The 19927-nt window shown below is 40.6% G+C and overlaps 1 protein-coding gene across 3 annotated transcripts in view; it reads right to left on the bottom strand.

Annotated features, from left to right (window-relative positions):
* GMPR (guanosine monophosphate reductase) overlaps window positions 1–19927 on the bottom strand; it is an 85880-nt gene that overhangs the window by 22212 nt on the left and 43741 nt on the right. For all 3 annotated transcript variants that reach the window (XM_043964848.1, XM_043964849.1, XM_043964851.1), the window contains exons 5-6: window positions 19820–19901; window positions 12444–12550 (exon numbers count right to left, since the gene is read on the bottom strand). In XM_043964848.1, coding sequence (XP_043820783.1) covers window positions 12444–12550; window positions 19820–19901 — 189 coding nt within the window. The remainder of the gene's footprint in view (window positions 1–12443; window positions 12551–19819; window positions 19902–19927) is intronic.

Here is a 19927-nt window from a genome sequence, read left to right as displayed (position 1 = left end):
GAGAGAGAGAGAGAGAGGAAGGAAGGAAGGAAGGAAGGAAAGAAAGATGGATGAATGGATAGATAGGTAGATAGATGACAGATGAATGAGTACATGAATAAATAAATAAGTAAATATATGTATCAGATAATTTTTTTCCACAAATACATCTCTAATTATAGTTGTCCACATAGTTCTGTTCACATGTTGCTTCTGTGTACTTCAGGTCAACCCCCCCCCCCCCAGGGAATCATTTGAATAGCTTCCCTAGAGCCCTCATTAAGGCTATTTTTTCCAGTAGTTCTCAAGCCTACTTTTTTAAGAATTGCAAATTGAAAAGTTCATCATGAGTAATTTTTTTTTGGCTGAAAGGCAAGAGAGCAGAGAGAGACTCAGGATCTGATACAAACACATATATGTACACATGTACTCATTATTTATAGATTTAAGGGGTATAATTTTCATGTTTTGTCTTTAGCAAATAACCACACCAAAACTACATATGCAAAAAAGGGCAAATTTGCTATAGCTCAACAACTTATATTACCTTATAATGGCCTCTCAAAAAACAATGGAGGCAAGAATCATTTGATTTCTGGCAGAATCCTAGGACATATGGTAGGGATAGCTCCTTGCTCAAAAGTATTTCCCCTACCCAATGCCTGATATTCCACCATTAGAGAATCATGCTCCCTTATTTTACAAGTACTCCTGGTAGGGGTAACACATTGAATCAGTAATAACTTAGAACAGTAGCTTTTAATCTTTTGTTGTATCACAGACCCTTTGGGCAGTCTAGTGAAGTGTATGGACCCCTTCTCAGAATAAGATTTTTAAATACATAGAATAAAATACATAGGATTACAAAGGAAACCAATTAAATTGAAATACTTATTGTGTTTTTTTAAATTTCATAGACCTCAGGTTAAGTGCCTTTGACTTAAAGAGTATAAATTTATCCGATTCTTTCCTTCCTGCAAGGAAGGCTTCAGAGCACTAATTCATTAGGCACCTAGAGTAGGAAAAGAGAAGATTGAAAGATTCAGGATATATGAAAATCAATTAAAAAGATACTCAAAGGGGAAGTAGATAAGGGTCAAGGAGAACAAAATGGGTCTACTTAATAATTTTGCCTAGGGCTGACTGTAGTTACAAGTAGTAGCCTTTCTCATGGGATTTGTGAGTGGTAAGGGACCTCAAAGGTCATCCAGTTCAATCTCATTATTTTATTAATGAAAATAATAAGGTCAACTGCTAACATGTAGATTATCCATTTGTAATTTGGGCCCCAAGTTCCATTGGTATAGAACTATCTCCTCATTGGTGGAGGTCCATGCACTCTACCTACATGAAGAGCAGCAGGATAGAGTTGGTGAGAGTGAGAGAGAATAATTGAGCTTTTTAGTCTTTGGGGTTTTTTCTGGCCTCCAACATTAAAAGGGAACACATAGAGAATTTTAACTTCTCTTCAGGGCCACCAAAGAAGAAAGACTGGGACGAAGCTTACCCAAGAGGAACTGACAATCTCTATCAAGTCTCTAACCACAGTTTACTACACTAGAGAAAGACTTTGGGTGAAATCCAGGATTCTCTTATTTGAGCTGAGTTACCTCACTCCCAATGGGAGAATTCCTTCAATCTATATCATCTGGTATTAACATAAATACAAATGTACACACACTCAGATATGTATATTACACATACATATATGTTTCACATGCATACATTTTCTGATTTCTGTTCTGCTGTCAACTTGGATAAATGGCTTTCTTTCCTATTTGCTCTGTGTGTGCGTATATGTGTGTATGTGTGTTAATGGTTTGGGTTGAAAGGGGGTTAAGCTTTTGATATAAAACTCCTTTCTCCATTAGGGAACAGCAGTCAGGAGTGTAGCTTGAACCTAAAAATTATATCTCTTAAACTAGTAATGCTTAAGGGAACAGAGATATAATTCTAGACTGGTACCCTTCTCTCTGAGGAGAGCACAATGACCATTCAACTTCCTCTTTTCTCAGCCTCCTAGTCCTGGAAAATAGCTAGGTACAGCCTAAGACCACATAAGCTTTCTTGATTGTCATGTCACACTGATAACTAACATTGAGCTTGCAGTCCACTAAGAGTCCCTGAATGTTTTCAAATTGCTCTCTAGCTCTACCATGCCATCCTTTACTGGTGAGCTTTATTTTTTTCTTTGAACCCAAGTAAAGGACTTTACATTTATCCCTATTAAATATGATTTTCTTAGATTTGGCCCAGTGTTCTACCATGTCAAGATCTTGAATCATCACTATCATTCATCATGTGTTATCCTTTCCAGTTTTGTGTCAACAGTAAATTAGACATGCATCATATTTCTGCTTTTATCCACATCACGGATAAATGTTAAATGGCAAAAGATCAAGCACACATCTCTGTGGCACTCCACTAAAAGTTTCCTTCCAAGACGGTATCAAATAATTTATGACACCACTATGGGTCCAGCCATTTGACTGGTTTTAGATATTGACAGTATTGTCTAGATGAGAGGTGTCAAATATACAGCCCACTGACACTCCTGAGGGTGGCTAGAAGCAGATCAAAATATAAATAGGAAATCTTTAACAAAATAAATAAAAACCCAGTAAAACATAGATGGTGTTAATTTGTGGTTTCCTAAGTCAATTCGCAACCCAGGGGGTCCTTATGCATAGTTTTGCAGCATCCATTTCTATTTCAGCTTGACACCACCCATCTAGCTCACATCTCTCTGTCTTTTCCAGAAGAGTTTGAGAGATTTTGTTCAATGCTTTGCTGAGGACTAGATAAGCAATATCAATAACATTCCCCTGGATAATGTCTACTCTTTGGGAACTAGAATTCTTGTATCAACAGGCACATAGAAGATGCTTGATAAATGCTTACTGATTAGCCAATTGGGTCATCTTTGTTTGAAGCATCAGTTTTGTTAATGAGGCAGCTAGGTAGCACATTGGGCAGAGTACTGGACCTGGAGTCAGGAAGACCTGAGTTCAAATCCTGTCTCAGATACTTGGTGTGACCCTAGGCGAAGCATTTAACCTCTGTCTTCCTTAGTTTCCTCAACGGTAAAATGTGAATGATAACAGCACCTACCTTGCAAGTTGTCGTGAGGCTCAAATGAGACATTTGCAAAGTACTTAGGAGAGTGCCTGGCACACATTAAGTGCCATCTAAATGCTTATTGCCTTCCCCCACATTGGTTCAACCTATTTCCATTCTGATCCTTCTCTCTTCTCCAATATTGTTATTAAAAATCCATTTTTTGCTGTCCTTGGCTTTTTTCTGCTACCTCAGATTGCTCTGAGATTTAGCATTCATAATGTTATTCCTAGAGGACCAGACCACTCCTGAATATAAAAGGATTCAGCTTATGTTACCTGCCCTTGCTTCCATTCTCTGAATGTCATTTTAATGTCTATATTGGTCATTATAAATATTGCCCTGTGCTCTTGATCACTGAGAGTTCACCATATCTAGTGTAGCAAGACTCACCACATTGTACTCTGGCCATCTGGACTCAAATGGGGGGGGGGCCCCCCCATCCCAATGAAAACAATAGTATAATTCCTGGAAGGAACACATCAATCAATTGTGCTATGACTCCTTTCACCATCCATTTGAGTCCCCAGATCAAAACTCCCCTCTATGTTTTGCCTCCCTCTACTAGAGTAGAAGCTCTTTAAAATCAGTCAGTCAGTCAACAAGAATCTATTAAGTTCTACCCATGTGCCACACACTGTGTTAAGCACTGGGGATACAAAGGCAGGCAAAAGAGTCTTTGATTTCAAGGATCTCAGGTTCTAATGTGGAGCCACTACATGTTGCAGTGGATGGAGTGTTGGGCCTGAGATCAGAAAGACATCTTCCTGAGTTCAAATCTGGCCTCAAATACTTATTAGCTGTGTGACTCTGGATAAGTCACTTAACCCTGTTTGCCTCAGTTTCCTCATATATAAAATGAGATGGAGGAGAAAATGGCAAACCATTCCAGTATCTCTGCCAAGAATGCCACAAACGACTCTCATGAAGAGTCAAACACAACTGAACAACAATAACAACATATTGTAATGGGGGGGGTGGAGTCAGCATGTAAATAACTAGGCAGATATACAATATATTCAGTGTAAGATAATCTTGAAGGGAAGAGACTAGAAAGAGCAGGGAATGTTTCACTTTTTCCATATGTATTCCCAGCAGTTAGCACAGCGCCTGACATAAATTAAGAGCTTAATAAATGCTTTTAAAAATTCATTATATTTTCCCTAAAAATCAGCCTTCTTTCTAACTTCACTATTTCTACTGAGAGTATCACCATCCTGTCAGCCAGTCAGGTTCTCAACCTCAGAATTATCCTTAACTCCTTGCTCTCCCTTAGCCCAGTACCTGGTGCATAGTAGGTGGTTAATAAATGTTTGTGGGCTTGACTTACCCCACCATATACTACCAATCACTAGATAATGTATATGTGTGTATATACACACACATATATATGTATATACAATGTATATACAATGTATATATGTATATATACACATATATAAAGACAGACATACACACATATACACATAAATATAAAAATGATGGTTTGGAAATAGAATCAATCAGACTTAGTTATTGGTAGCACAGATATGTATATTTGTGTGTGTGTATATACATATATACATACATACATACATACATACATACACAAACATATATAGTTGTTGTTTAGTTCTTTCAGTTTTATCCAACACTTCATGACCCCATTTGGGGTTTACTTGGCAGAGATACTGGAAAGGTTTGCCATTCCTTCTCTAACTCACTTTACAGATGAGGAAGCTGAGACAAACAGGATTAAGTGACTTGTCTGGAGTCACACAGCTAGTAAGCATCTGAGGCCAGATTTAAACTACTGAATGTTCACTACCTTAGTATAAGCCTTCATCACCTCTTGCCTGGACTATTGCAATAGCCTCCTGATTGGTCTCTCTGCCAGTTCTGTCTTCCCTCTCCAATCTATTCTCCACACAGCTGCCAAAGTCTATTTCCAGGGGAGCAGCTAGGTGGTGTAGTGGATAGAGCATTGGCCCTGGATTCAGGAAGACCTGAGTTCAAATCCAACCTCAGATAGTCGACACTTACCAGCTGTGTGACCCTGGGCAACTCACTTAACCCTCGCTGTCTGGCAAAAGAAAAAAAAAGTCTAGTTCCAAGATTATATGTCTGATGATGTCAACCCCTTCTTCAAGAACCTCCCTATTGCCTCTAGGATAAACTACAGGTGTTCCAAAAGTCTTACTGTAGTTTTAAGCTCTGATGCACTAAAACTTTGGGGACACCCTCTTTTTGACATTATTTTGTTTGTTTTTAGTGAGGCAATTGGGGTTAAGTGACTTGCCCAGGGTCACATAGCTAGTAAGTGTTAAGTGTCTGAGGCCGGATTTGAACTCAGGTCCTCCTGACTCCAGGGCCGGTGCTCTATGCACTGGAGCTGCCCCTCTGATAGGTTTTTGATCTGTTTCCCCAACACCTCATTAATTTCCTGTTTCTGTTTAGGTCTTGTTTCTGTCTAATGTCCAATGGCATTATCACTTCCATTTCTGCCTCCATTGTTCCTTCATGATTTCCTCCTCTATTTTCTCACATTCATATATTATCTTTATATGCAATCTTCCGACCTGATCCTTTTTTACATATCCTGTTTCTTTTGAATAAAGCATATCCATCCAGACCCATAGTCCCATCATTGGTCACATCCTACTAAGGTCTTTTGTGAGCATCTAAATATCTCTAATATTATTCTTCCTACACCTGGTCAATATACATCAGCAGGGTTGTTTCTATATTTTCCTTTTCATCTTAAAGTCCCTTTCATTAAATTTATAAGACACCAGACAAGTACCTTGTTATCAGCCCTTGTTAGGTATACTCCATACCTGACCAGTGGCTTGGCATTTCTTTATTTTAAGCTGTGGTCCAGAAGATAAAATCCCTGCCTGAAAGAAGCCTTGTTCTGAAGCCTGTAATATTATATAGTCTTCAGTTCATAAAGTACTTTAAGATTTTTTTTTGTTCATTCATTTTCAGTCGTGTCTGACTCTTTGTGACCCCATTTGGGGTTTTCTTGGTAAATGTACTGGACTGGTTTGCCATTTGTTTCTCTAGTTCATTTTCCAGATGAGGAAACTAAGGCAAATGGGGTTAAATGATTTGCTCAGGGTCACACAATGCATGTCTGAGGCTAGATTTGAATTCATGAAAAAAGAAAAGAAAAGAAAAAAGAAATATTTGAACTCATGAAGATGAGTCTTCCTGACTCTGGGGCTAGAGTCTATCCACTGTGCCACCTAGCTACATTTCATTTAATGGGTGGTACTCTAATTATGAGATATTCCCATTGAACAATGAGTTGACACAGTAGTGAAGGAATTGCTAAAATTTGAATTGTCTTTGTCTCTCTTAAAAGAGAAGAGAATTGAATACAATACTTCAAATGTGGTCTCACTGTGGCAAAGTGAAATGATACTATTATTTCTCGTGATCTTCCCAGAATGCTACATTTCAATCTTTTCAGCTGAAGTTTGCATTGGTTCAGACTGAGTTTATGGTCAGCTAAAGTACTGAGAGCCATGTGAATGGCTGGCAAGCCAACTTTGCTCCATTCATTATTTGTACATTTTTAAAAAGCTAAATATAACATTTTACAGTATTTGCTTTTATGGTTTTGGTTCAGCATTAATAATTTTTTAAAATGTTACAACCTTCATTCTGTCATAATGATATTAGCTATTATTCTAAGGGGATTTTGGGGGGGTCTTCTATAGACTGGTAATTAGGCTTCCTATATCTTCATTGATTGAAAAAATATATAATGAAGAGAGCAAAACCAAAAGCAAAACTTGATGTTAGTTTTCTCAAAACAAAATCAATAAGGTTGATTAGCTGCATTAAAACATACATTATGAAAACCAAATAATATTTCTGCTGCAGAAAAAATGCATTATGAAAACTTTTTCTTAAAATTGATTCAAGCTACTATTCCCTTGTAAATGGTTAAACAAGAGCAGACTGTTTTTGTCACTTACACTGCAGAGCTGATATTGGGACAAATGTAAAGACCAGACATTTTGAAGAGCTTTAGGGGAAGAATGATTATTTTTTTAAAGACAAATACAGAGAGGGAGTAAAATATGGCAGGAAAGATGTTGAAATGGGAGTCAGGGAAACCTGGGTCTTGTTTCAGCCTGGCCACCATCTATCTAGCCCTGTGACAGTATATAAATGACTTCATTTATTTGGGTGTCGGCTTCTTCATCTTCTAAATGACAGGCATGTACTACATTATTTTGAAGGTACCTTCCAATCTCTCTTCCTCTTATATATCTAGAGTGTATGAACTTGATGTTTAAATATTTTAAATATGTGTTATCAATACAGTTGGTTCCCTTTGTGATCCTATTTTTAAAATGTTATGCATTTGGGGGCAGCTAGGTGGCACAGTGGATAAAGCACCGGCCCTGGGTTCAGGAGGACCTGAGTTCAAATAGGACCTCAGACACTTGACACTTACTAGCTGTGTGATCTTGGGCGAGTCACTTAACCCTCATTGCCCAACCAAAAAAACCCAATGTTATGCATTTAAAAACTTGATTCTGAGAGGTGACTCACACACTTCAACAGTCTGCCCAAGGGGTCCAGGGCACAAAAAAGGGGATGACCCCCTGATCTAGTGAATGATGCAAGAGAGAGGGGACAGCCTCCATATCCTCGATATATGCTGGCCTTACCCTGAACTGTTCAGATCTGTCCTTTACTGGAAAACACTCCTGCTTTTCTAAGTATGGCAGAAAGACTCTGTGAGTTACAATAAACAGAAACACTATCTCAAGCATAACCCCCTGGGCCCAACTGACTCCTTGCTGTGGCTTGCTTCTGCACTTTAATAGAGCAGATGTGCTATTTCAGCAACTAACAACTAAAGTGTAAAATGAGACAGCTGGCAATTGGACAAAAAGGCAGTAACCAAAAAGTCTGATGAGTTTCCAGTGGCTACAGAACTCTTGGCAACACAAATGTAATTGGGAAACACCATTAGAAAGTGGCTGAGGAGTGATGATGCTTTTGAACCTCAGCTAGTTCAACTAGTTAGCTCAGTACTAATGAGGTCAAGGTTATGGGCTCCTTTCCTCCCCAGGCCAGTTAGCCTCACTTTGTTCTGTGGCCACAGCTGTCTCCCACATGTGTGCGTGTGTTTGGTAATGAGGGGGACCATGTGAAGAAGCATAGCTGAGTCCATAAAATCCATTCCCAGTGCTGGGGAACATCCAGAGTGTACATTCTGCTTGGATGCAGGCAATAGGAAGGACAACCCCAGTCTGCCAATCAGCTGGCAATTATGTGCCAGTCACTGTGCTAAGTCTTGGGAATAGAAAGAAAGGCAGAAAAGAGTCCTTCCTCTCAAGAAGCCCATCTAATGGAGAAGCCTCAGATCTCTTAGTTTAACTGACTGTGTATCTCTTTCAAAGTAAGGTATATTATTAGTCTCAGGCTCATTGTCAGCTGAGATCTAAGGTAAAGCTTCTTAAGCTGTGGGTCGCAACCCCATACGGGGGTCACATAACTGAATGTGGGGCTCATGAAAAATGTGACAGTTGTATACCTATTGTAAATACCTATATAACTATGGTCATTTACAAATTTCTTGGGTGAAAAGGGGTCATGTGTGGGAAAAGTTTAAGAAAACTTGATCTAAAGCATGCTCCCCAGTGAAGAGCAGCATTGGAAACAGAAAGACCATTGTGGGGTTTTAATCATAGTAGCCTGATACACACATAGTAGAAATTCAACAAACACTGATTGATTGATTGAATGATTGACTGATTGAAAAACTTTAAAGGAAGCTCTTTTCTGTGAAAAGCCATAAAAGCAACTAGGTGGTAGAGTGGATAGAGTACAGGACCTGGAGTCAGTAAGATTCATCTTCCTGAGTTCAAATCTGGCCTCAGACATTTACTAGTTGTGTGACCCCAGTCACTAGCTGTTTGCCTCCATTTCCTCATCTATAGCATGATCTGGAGAGGGAAATGGCAAACACTCCAGTGTCTTTGCCAAGAAAACCCCAAGACTCCAAGAGGGGTCATAGAGAGTCAGATATGACAAAACAATAACAAAAAACAAAGATTAAAAAAAACAAAAAGCCATACAGATCTGCTATTGGTTTTATACTATTCAACTTTTTAAAGGGGGGAGGGGACCAACACAGAAGTACATATTTACCAAATTGATAAAGAACACAAAGCTAGTATGGCTAACTAGCACCATGACAACAGGCTGAAATGGTGAACTGAAAGCAACAAGGTATAATTCAACAAGGATAAATGCAAAGTTTGACATTTAGGTGCAAACAACAAATTCCACCAGTATAGGAAGAAAGAGATCTGGCTTGGCAGCCACCTATGTGAAAATGATATTCAGAATTTAGCTGATCATGTTTTTAACATAAGCCAATAGAGTAATGCAATAACTGAAAAAGGAAACATGATTTGAGGCTGCATCGGCAGTGGCATTTTATATTGATCAGTAGGGAGCTATATATTACTGTATTCTACACAGGTCAGATCATACCTGTAAGGGTCATTATATTTGATCCTGGGCATTTGCCACCCTATAAGAGGGCCATTGATAAACCAGAATGAATCCAGAGAAATGGAAGCCAACATTGTGAAGGGTATAGAAGCCATATTTTATAAGGAAAAAGTCCACCTAAAGAAGAGACTAAGAGAAGATATGAGAGCAATGTTATAACTATTTGAAGGGCTGCCATGTATCTTGGGGAAAAAAAAGAGGGAAAAGACTTGTGCTATGCTGCCCCCAAAAGCTGAACTAGAATCAGCCATAATGGCTGATTTTAAATGGTACTTTACCATTCACATACATCATCTCATCACAAAACAAACCTGTGATACAGGTACCATTATGTTCATTTTATAGGTTAAAAAATTATAGCTCATAGTAGTTAAATTACTTTCTCAAGGTTTACACAGCCAATAAGAGGGAGAGTTAGGGTTGGACCTAGGTCATCTGACTCCAAAGCCAAGTGCTCTTTATGCAAACTGGATCTCAGCAGGCTCAGTGGGCAGAAGTGACAAAGAAATAAATTTAATTTCCACATGAAGGAGAACCCCCTACTGAATATATCTATTCAACAATGGAATAAAGTTCTCCAAGTGGCAGTGAATGCCCCTTAACTGAATACAATTAAATAGAAACTGTATGGCCATGGGTAAGCAATAGTGAAGAAATGATCCCTTACTGAGGAGGAATTGCACTCAAAATTCTCTGAACTGAACAAATATTTATTAAATGCCTATTGTGTGCAAGGCACTGTGTTAGGTGCTGGAAATACAAAAATAAAAACAAAATAATCTCTGCCCTCAAGAAGCTTATAGTCTACTGGTGGATAAAACATGTACTCAGATAAATAAATACAAGGTTATATGGAGAGAGGAGAGAAAGACAGAGACAGAGGGGGGAGGGGAAAAGGGGAGAGGGAAGAAGTAAAAGAGGGGGAGAAAAGGACGGGGAAGGAGAGAGAGGAGAGAGGAGAAAGAAGGGGAAGAGGGAGGAGAGACAGAGAGAGACAGAGAGAGAGAGACAGAGAGAGAGAGAGAGAGAGAGAGAGAGAGAGAGAGAGAGAGAGAGAGAGAGAACATTTCATGGAAAGGGTAGTAGCTCAGCTGAGCTTTGCAGGAAGATGGAATTCCGAGAAGTGAATAGGGAATGTTTGTTCAAGGTACAAGTGACAGTCCATGAGAAAGAAGAAAGGCAAGAGAAGGAAAGAACGCCAAATTCTACAAATGACTAGCAATTCTCTTTGGCTGGAACAATGAATTCATGAAAGGGATTCGTATGACATCGGCACAGAAAAGTAGGTGGGAGCCAAATTATGTAAGTCTTTAAATGACAGGCTCAAGGGTTTTTATTTTGTCTTCCAATCAGTGGGTAGCTGGTGAGGGTTGAAAGTACAGGAGTTTTATGTTCAGATATGTGCTCTGGAAAGATGATTCTGACAGTTGTGTGGAAGAGGTAAGTAGAGAAGAGAAACCAGTTAGGAGGCTGCTACAACAGTCTGGTTGACAATCAACAAAGGCTTAAACTGAGGCAGTGGCCATGTGAATGGAGAAAAGAGGACAGATATGAGATATGTTGTGAAGAGAGAATCAATGAGACTTCGCAACTAATTGGATATATTGACCTCCAAATCTAAAATTCTGGGATTCTATGTGTATTTTGTCAATAACTAATATAATTCACTTATGAGAATGAACATTCAAAGTAACAATAGCTAGCATTTGTATAGTACTTTAAGGTTTGAAAAGCATTTTATATATATATACATATATATACATACACACATGTTTATATGTTTATATGTTTGTATGTAGATATATAAGCACATATATATGTGTATATATATGTATACATATATATATAAAATCTCATTTTATCTTCACAATACTATAAAGGAGGTGCTATAATTATCCCCATTTAACAGATGAGGAAACTGAAGCTGAAAGGTTAACTGACTTCCCCAGACAATCAGCCAGGAAGTAATTGAGACAGAATCATGAACTTGGGTCTTCCCTACTCTTAAGTCCAACATTTTGCCCACTGTGCCATTTACCTAGCTACTTACAAGCCTGACAGAACCTTAGAGATTATCTATTTCAATCCCTTCATTATTACAGATAAAGAAACCAAGTCCTAGAGATCTAAAGTGATTTATTCAAGGTCATAGTTGTTGTTTTGTTGTTGTTGTTTGTTCTTTGTTCTGGAAGAGGACCATGACATGGGATGATGTCATGACTAGCACTGAATTAGATTTAAGTGAGAGAGAGAGAGTGCAAGGTCACCAGCCTCACTCTTTCCTCCAGAATCATCTGGGTCCAGTGGCAAGATATATATCAGGATGACTGGAGATGGCCCTGGATGTTTTAAGGCAATTGGGGTCAAATGACTTGCTCAGAGTCACACAGCTAATAACTGTCTGAGGTGAGATTTGAATGCATTTCTTCCTGACTCCAGGGCCAGTGCTTTGTCCACTGCACCACCTAGCTTCCCTCAAGATCACACAGTTAATTAGTATCCATAATCTTCTTTTTTAAGATACAAACGTACTATAGCAAGACATTTCTTCGTGAGCTATACTATGATTTGGACTCTTTATTAACTTGTTCAAACCCTTTCACCCATTTAGCCTGCATTAATGAAGTTGTACTGCAACATTTACAGTTTTATGATGTCATTCTACATTCCCCAGGAGCTTAGTCCCACAAGTAGGGAGGAAGGAGACATTGGACAGAGAACACAAAGGCCTCCCCTGGGGCTGAGAACTATAATTACCCTTCATGACCCTCCTATACCTGCCCTCACCCCAGCCTCACCACCAGACTGGAGTCCCAACTTACAGAGATAATGTGTCCCTTGAGGCCATGGGCAGAGTCAGCACACTCAATAACAGCACTCAGCTGAGGGTAGCCCACACCAGTCTTGGTCCGAGTGGTACATACAGAGCCTGGCAAGGGGAAAAGAAGACCCAAGATAAGAAGCATTAAGGAATGTTCACTGACAAAGTGGGGGAGTGAAAGGACACCTTTCCCTTCTTTCTTTCTGTCTCTGTCTCTGCCTCTATCTCACTATCTGTGTCTGTTTCTCTCTACCCCTTTCTTTCTCCCTCTGTCTCTCTGTCTCTATATCTCTCTCTGTGTCTGTGTCTGTGTCTCTTTCCCTCTGTCTGTCTCTGTCTCTGTCTGTCTCTCTGTCTCTGTCTCTGCCTCTATCTCACTATCTGTGCCTCTGTTTCTCTCTACCCCTTTCTTTCTCCCTCTGTCTCTCTGTCTCTATATCTCTTTCTGTGTCTGTGTCTCTGTCTCTTTCCTTCTGTCTGTCTCTGTCTGTCTCTTTGTCTGTCTCTCTGTCTCTGTCTCTGTCTCTGCCTCTATCTCACTATCTGTGTCTCTGTTTCTCTCTACCCCTTTCTTTCTCCCTCTGTCTCTCTGTCTCTATATCTCTCTCTGTGTGTCTCTGTCTCTTTCCCTCTGTCTGTCTCTCTGTCTCTGTCTCTCTGTCTCTGTCTCTCTCTCACTCACACACACACACTTTCAGGACCAAGAGAATGAATCAAAATATCTTTGTATGCATACTCTACAATTTTTCAAGATATAACCATGTCTTGTATTTGTACAGCACAGACTATTAAAAGAAGAAACACTAGATTATAGGATCATAGTTCTAAATCTGGTGAGGAACTCAAAGGCTATTGAATCCAACCTTCTTGTTTTACAGATGAGAAAATCAAGACCCAAAGAAGCCAATTGCCTTACCCAAGGTTGCCTAGGTAACAAGCATAAGATGTAAAATTTGAACCCAGGTCCTCTGACTCAGGGGCTGGTGCTTTTCCCACTGTACCACACTCCTTTTAGCAGATCACCAGTACCAGGGAGGCCAGTAGATGATGAAACTAGTTTCTGGGCTTTAGCCCAGAAAAATTAAGTGATTTGCATAAGGTTACACAGCCAGTCAGTATCAAATCTGGAACCCGAATCGGAGACTCTTAATTCCAATGCTGTAGAGTTTTCAGAATGTATCATATACATTCTTTCATTTGTTCTTTTCAGTAAACTTAGAAAGTATGTACAAGTATTATTAGCTCCATTTTATTGATGAAGCTTAGGTTTGAAAGGAGAAATAATTTATGCAAGGACACATACGTATAAATTAGTCAGAATGATAACATAGAGTTCAGGTCTCCTAATTTCTTACCTGGTCTTCCTCCTACCATACCTCATCACCCTTGGTACAGAAAGACCTGTTGTCCCTGGCAGCTCTGTCTCATAGGGGGCTGGCATCCAGTTTGCTTTCTGATGATCACTTTAATCTTGAACTCCATTCTCCCCCCACCCCCTTTCACCTACAGAGAAGCACAAGCTGTACTGCGAGTCTTCCTAAAATAAAAAGGGTGAGGATGATTGGAGGAGGATTATGTGCCCTACGGCCAAGTCTCCTCCTTGGTAAGGTTTCCATTTGCAATTGCCAGGCATGTGGAATTAGTCTGTCTTCTCATATGCCAGCTAGGATGAAACAATCCAGCCCCTGGCTCATATGAGTACATAAAGAGGCAAAACCCACAACCACCTCAGCACTGCAGCTCAGGGAAACCCTGCTGGAACCATCCCCTCCCACCATGTAGTGCCCCTTCCCCAGTTCCCTTCATCTAAGGGTTTACTGCACGATATCAGAAACTCCTGTTTGTCCCTTTAAGCCCTTCACAACCTGGCCCCGGCCTATCTTTCTAGCCCCATTACATCTACTCCCCTTCCTGTATACTAAAGTCTAATAAAATTGGCCTTGCCATTCCTCCTAACAAGGCATTCCATATCTTCCATCTCCCATCAACATTCCTTTGCTCTAGCTGTCCCTCAGGCCTGCAGTGCACTTCCTCTTCAGCTGGTCTCTTGGAATTTCTAGTTTTCCTTTAGCCTCTGCTCAAATGCCACCCTCCACAAGAGGCTTTCCTCACCACCCCTCTGCCCCCCAGCTGCTGCTGCCTTTCCCCTACAGCTGTATCCATTTTACATATACCTATATATGTACATGTGGTTTCCTCCACCTACATTGTAATCTCCTTAAGGGCAGGGGTTATTTCAATTTTGTCCTTGTATCTCCAACACCTGGAACAGTGTCTGACACATAGTAGATTCTTCACAAGTGTTTGCTGATTTATTGAATGACATGGAATCCCAAGACATCTCCAAGGGCAGTCATTCCTCCAACCAAGGCCTGGCCAAATAACCTAAGTCAAGCCAAAGGGAAGGTTTCAGAATTCTAGAGCAGCCTCAACCCTTCATGGAATGTCTGGAGAGTGGACCAGGAGGATGACTTAACTTTAAACTGTTACAATGTGTCCCTCCATTAATATTAATTTTACATTATTTGAACATCTTGATCTTAATGAATTTATCTTCAGCCAAAAGCAAAGCAGGAGCCAAACAGGTCTGACCATCCTAAAGTGGTTCCTATCTCCCCACATCTGTTGCCATCTGCTACTCCCCCACTGCCACTACTTATCTCCTATCTGACAGCGCACATTTTGGACTTCTTCACTTCTCCACCATATCCCCAGTAATCTCATGATTGGAAAGCTTTGTTGTCCTGCAAGAACCAATCAGCCTTTGTACTCACATCTCATCAGTACACTCTGGAAGGTGGAGCCATGAACTCCTCATCCCTCATTTAAGGTTAGAAGCTATAGGACAGATATCCCATTCCCTCCCACCCCCTTGGCTGCCAATTGCATTCATTTTGGACTTCTTTGAGTTCTCCACCATGCCCTCCAAGCCTAGAACCTTCAATCCACCTGCCCTCTCCAACCTTCTCTCCTCCTAGCTTTTCGATTTTCTTTTATGTATTGTCTTTACCTGTTAGATTGTAAACTCCTTGAGGGAAGGGGTTCTCTTTCTTTTTGGTATTTGTATCTCTAGTGCTTAGCACAGTGCTTGGCACATAGTAGATACTTAATAAATGTTAATGACTATTATTGACTACTGACTGACCCCCAACAAAAGGATAATTTCATAGAAGATTAATGCTGGATTGTCAGAGTTTATGCAATCCAATATGCTCTACAGGTAAGAAGTAACAGATTCTTAAACCTTAGAGGGGACCTTTAAGATCTTCCAGTTCAGCCCAAAATAAGATCCAAAAATTCTAATCCAGTGGTCTTTCTGCTGTATCTCAATGGAGTATGGAGATCTCAGGAACTCTATTGGTTAAGTGTAGACTTGCCTGAAGGCAGAGACCTTAAACCATCTGAGACATACAAATATCTACTGTGTACCAAACTCTATAGGGTATTCCTGCTCTTTAGAGATTTTTCAACCCTTCAAGACTGGAGTTCTTAGCCTGGGAAATGGAAACTTTAAAAAAAAACAACAACCATTTTTGATAACTATAATTCCAAATAACTGGTTTATTTTGTTGTCCTATGCATTTAATAAGATGATTCTGAGAAGGGAGTTGTGGGCTTCAGCAACCTTCCAGAGGGATCCATGCGTCAAACAAAACCCTTAAGATACCCTGCTTTAGGCCACACACAGAAAACAGCTTGAAAATAATGACAAAGCACCCACCTAAGTGTGGACTATAGGCTGAAGGAAAATCAAGTTCAAGAAACCTTGAAAGAGGCCTTTTTTCACAACTTTCCCCAAATCATCAATTCTCATCCTTTCACTGGATCATCAGTTCAAAGCTGGATGGGACCTCAGAGACCATCTAATCCAACCTCCTCATTTTTTATTTTTATTTTTATTTATTTATTTTTTTTAGTGAGGCAATTGGGGTTAAGTGACTTGCCCAGGGTCACACAGCTAGTATGTGTTAAGTGTCCAAGGCCGGATTTGAACTCAGGTACTCCTGACTCCAGGGCCCATGCTCTATCCACTGCGCCACACCACCTAGCTGCCCCCAACCTCCTCATTTTTCAGATGAAGAAGCCAAGGACCAGAAAGGTTAAGTGATTTACCCAATGTTTAATTGTTAGTGACAGAGCCAGGGCCTGTGACAAACCAAGAAATACTATCTTATGCCTAAGTGAGATTTCTTATGCTCATTTTCTCTTCTGATGTACATAAGAAACCCTTAAGAGAGATCTCTGTTTTCCTTCCTTTCCCTCTAGCCTTTCTTTTTGGAGGGGTAAGGGAAGGAAAGGGAGGGAGCGAGGAAATAATACAACCAAAAAGAAACAACAACTCGGCACTGAACTAATTCATGCCAGTAAAATTTTAGTGCCACATCTAGCTTCAGACATTATTCTACCCTCTCAACCATGACCACCAAGGTGGTTACCTTTCCTTGGAGGGTACAAATTATCAAAGCTTATATTTGAAGCTGAGTGGTTCATTGTTAGCCTTCTGGTACTAGAGTCCTCTTGGGGCCAAGAGTAAAGGGGGACTCTCACCATTTCCAACTGCTTACCTCCACTTGTTATTACAAAGAATAACGCTGTGTTCCTATCACTCGGCGTGTTCACAGCTTGCTCCTTGAGAGGTAGTTCTATTGGCTCCAGAAATGGAGAGAACACTGCCCTCCTCTCACCTGAGCTATTATAACAGCCTCCCAACCAGTCAGCCTGCCTTCAGTCTATTTCTCTTCCCATCCATACCAAACACCACTCCTCAATTAATCTTGCTATTTGTGATAGTTCTTGTAACATCCCAGCTCAGAATTCATTAATGACTGCCCATTGTCAACTGCACAGAGCCCCAGTGCCTTAGATTAGCCCTCAAGCCCCTCTACAATCTGGCTCATTTATCTGAAAACCTCTTTATATCTTATTACCAGATCTCCATTTAATCCATATGTCAGAAGAGAAGAAATAACATATAAGATGCTCTGCTTGGCTTTTTTTGTTTGTTTTGTTTTGTGGGGCAATGAGGGTTAAGTGACTTGCCCAGGGTCACACAGCCAGTAAGTGTCAAGTGTCTGAGGCCGGCTTTGAACTCAGGTCTTCCTGAATCCAGGGCTGGTGCCTTATCCACCGCGCCACCTAGCTGCCCCCTCTGCTTAGCTTTTAAAGCCCTTTCAGTCTATGTACACCTCACTCCCTGGCCAGGCACTGTGTGATCTAGTGTCATTGACCTCTGCTGCTGACTGTGCATTTTCACTGGCTGCCCCCCATTCCTGGAATTCTCTCCCTCCTCATCAACTCATCCTGGCTTCCCTGACTTTCTTCAAGTCTCAGAAAAGGTCCCTCCTTCTGCTGGAAGTCTATCCCAGTTCTCCTTAATCTTAGGGCCCTCTTTCTGAGATTCTATCTGGTTTATCATGTATTTCTCTTCAAGGTACACATAAGATCACTATGCATTCGATCTCCCCAATTAGATTGTGAACTCCTTGAGAGCAAAGACCTTTTTTGCCTTTCTTTCCTTATATCCCTAGCACTTGGTACACTGCCTGGCACATAGGAGATGATTAATAAATGCTTGTTGCCTTGACTTGAAAATAAACTTAAGTGATAGTGGTTATGGATAAAGGAGCATGCCTGGATTTTAATCCTGTCCTTGATGACCTTGGGCTAATCATCTAACCTCTTAGCTTGTTCCCTCTTCTTTGAAATAAAGGAATTGGATTAGGTGATGTGCAAGGTCCCTCCTAGCTCTACATTTTTTTTTTGCTGGGCAGTGAGGGTTAAGTGACTTGCCCAGGGTCATGCAGCTAGTAAGTGTCAAGTTTCTGAGGCCAGATTTGAACTCAGGTCCTCCTGAATCCAGGGCCGGTGCTTTATCCACTGTGCCACCTAGCTGCCCCCTAGCTCTACATTTATGATTCTATGAAAGCACAATTAAATAGAGGAATAGGGGATTGGGGAGAATTATAAAAATATGCAACTCAGACTTCTTACAACTATCCTAGCATGTCCCCTGCCTCTGTTCATACTGTTTCCTATGCCTAGAGTACAACTTCTCTCCAACTCTGCCCACTGAAAGTCTACCTGTCCTTAAAATTATGGCTCAAATGCCTCTTTCCCCCGGAGGTTTCCTCTTTGATCTTCCTGGTCAGAAGGGACCCTCCTCCATCTCTCCTCATCTAACAACTTGTACCTCTTAGGAACTTCTCACTGCCCATTTTGTATTGGAGTTATTTGTGTATGAGTTTCAACCCCTTGGTAGATTTTAACCTCTTAGAGAACAGAAATCTTATCTTATTCATTTTAGTATCCCTGCTGTGACTAGCCCATTGCCTGGTACATAACAAGTGTTTAATAAATGTTGAGTGAATAAATGGAATACTGACATCCAATCTCCACATAGGCATCCCAGTAACTCGGGAGCTATGCACTTCATGTGTTTTCCAACTAGCTCCTAAGGACCCCTGGAGGATACAGCAAAGCCAGCACCACATATAGACTTCCTGACATAGGGCTGGTGGTTCTTTCCCAGAGCAAAGAGCCAGCTGGGTTTTAAGAGTTAACTCAGAGGACACATTATGAGAGGAAGCCAAGGTCAGAGCTTTTCTTGAACTGGCCTTTGTGAGTGAGTGAGTGTGGTCTCCACCTACCCACAGGAAGAGTAGTCAGAAGTCTGTGCCCTGGAACAGGCTAGAAAAATACAGCCCTACATGTCAAGGGAGAAAAATGTGGTTATGGAAAAAGCCCAAGACATGAAGCTCAATGAAAACTTCAGATGTGAACCAGCCGTTTGTAGGGCTCTTCAATATTCCAATCATTCCTTTCTCCTCAAAATTCTCTGAATATTTTCTTGGCTATCCTTTGTCCCTATCACATTCTATTTTGTGTCACTTATTTTAGATACACATTTTATCCCTCCCCTTTTCAATCAGACTATAAGCTCCTTGAGGACAGACACTGTTATTTTCCATCTTTGTATGCCCACTGCCTAAAAATGTCCTTACATATAGAAATACTTAATACATTTTTTCTTGAATTTAATATGGGAAGAGTAAAACATTTTTCCCACAGATGTTCCACCCTCCCCCGTAGAGGGTCATAGGCTGAGAAATCAATGAAGCCAGCATTCTTTCCTTCTATACTCATGTTCTGAAACCACAAGCCAGTATGCAAATAATGGCCAAACTCCCTTAGAGACTATCCAGGGTCAGCAGCCGCTTTCCTATCAATGGATTCACAGGCTTTCCTTGAACTCTTCTGTGTCTCACTCATGAGGTATCACTCCCTAGCAACAGGACCTCCTCCCTCCCCCCCCCCACCTCTCCTAGGCAAGCTTCTCACATGCTATCCTGGCTATTCTGTGTTCCAGACAATCCTTACCTGGTCCAATTCCCACTTTGATGATGTCTGCTCCAGAAAGAATAAGCTCCTCTACCATCTCTCCAGTCACCACGTTACCTGCCTGAGATAGAGAGAACAGCATCGTCA

Source organism: Dromiciops gliroides, chromosome 1, assembly GCF_019393635.1.
Source record: "Dromiciops gliroides isolate mDroGli1 chromosome 1, mDroGli1.pri, whole genome shotgun sequence".
NCBI lineage: Eukaryota > Metazoa > Chordata > Mammalia > Microbiotheria > Microbiotheriidae > Dromiciops > Dromiciops gliroides.
Note: the sequence above shows the minus strand (reverse complement) of the source record. Positions and strands in the feature narration are given on the sequence as shown.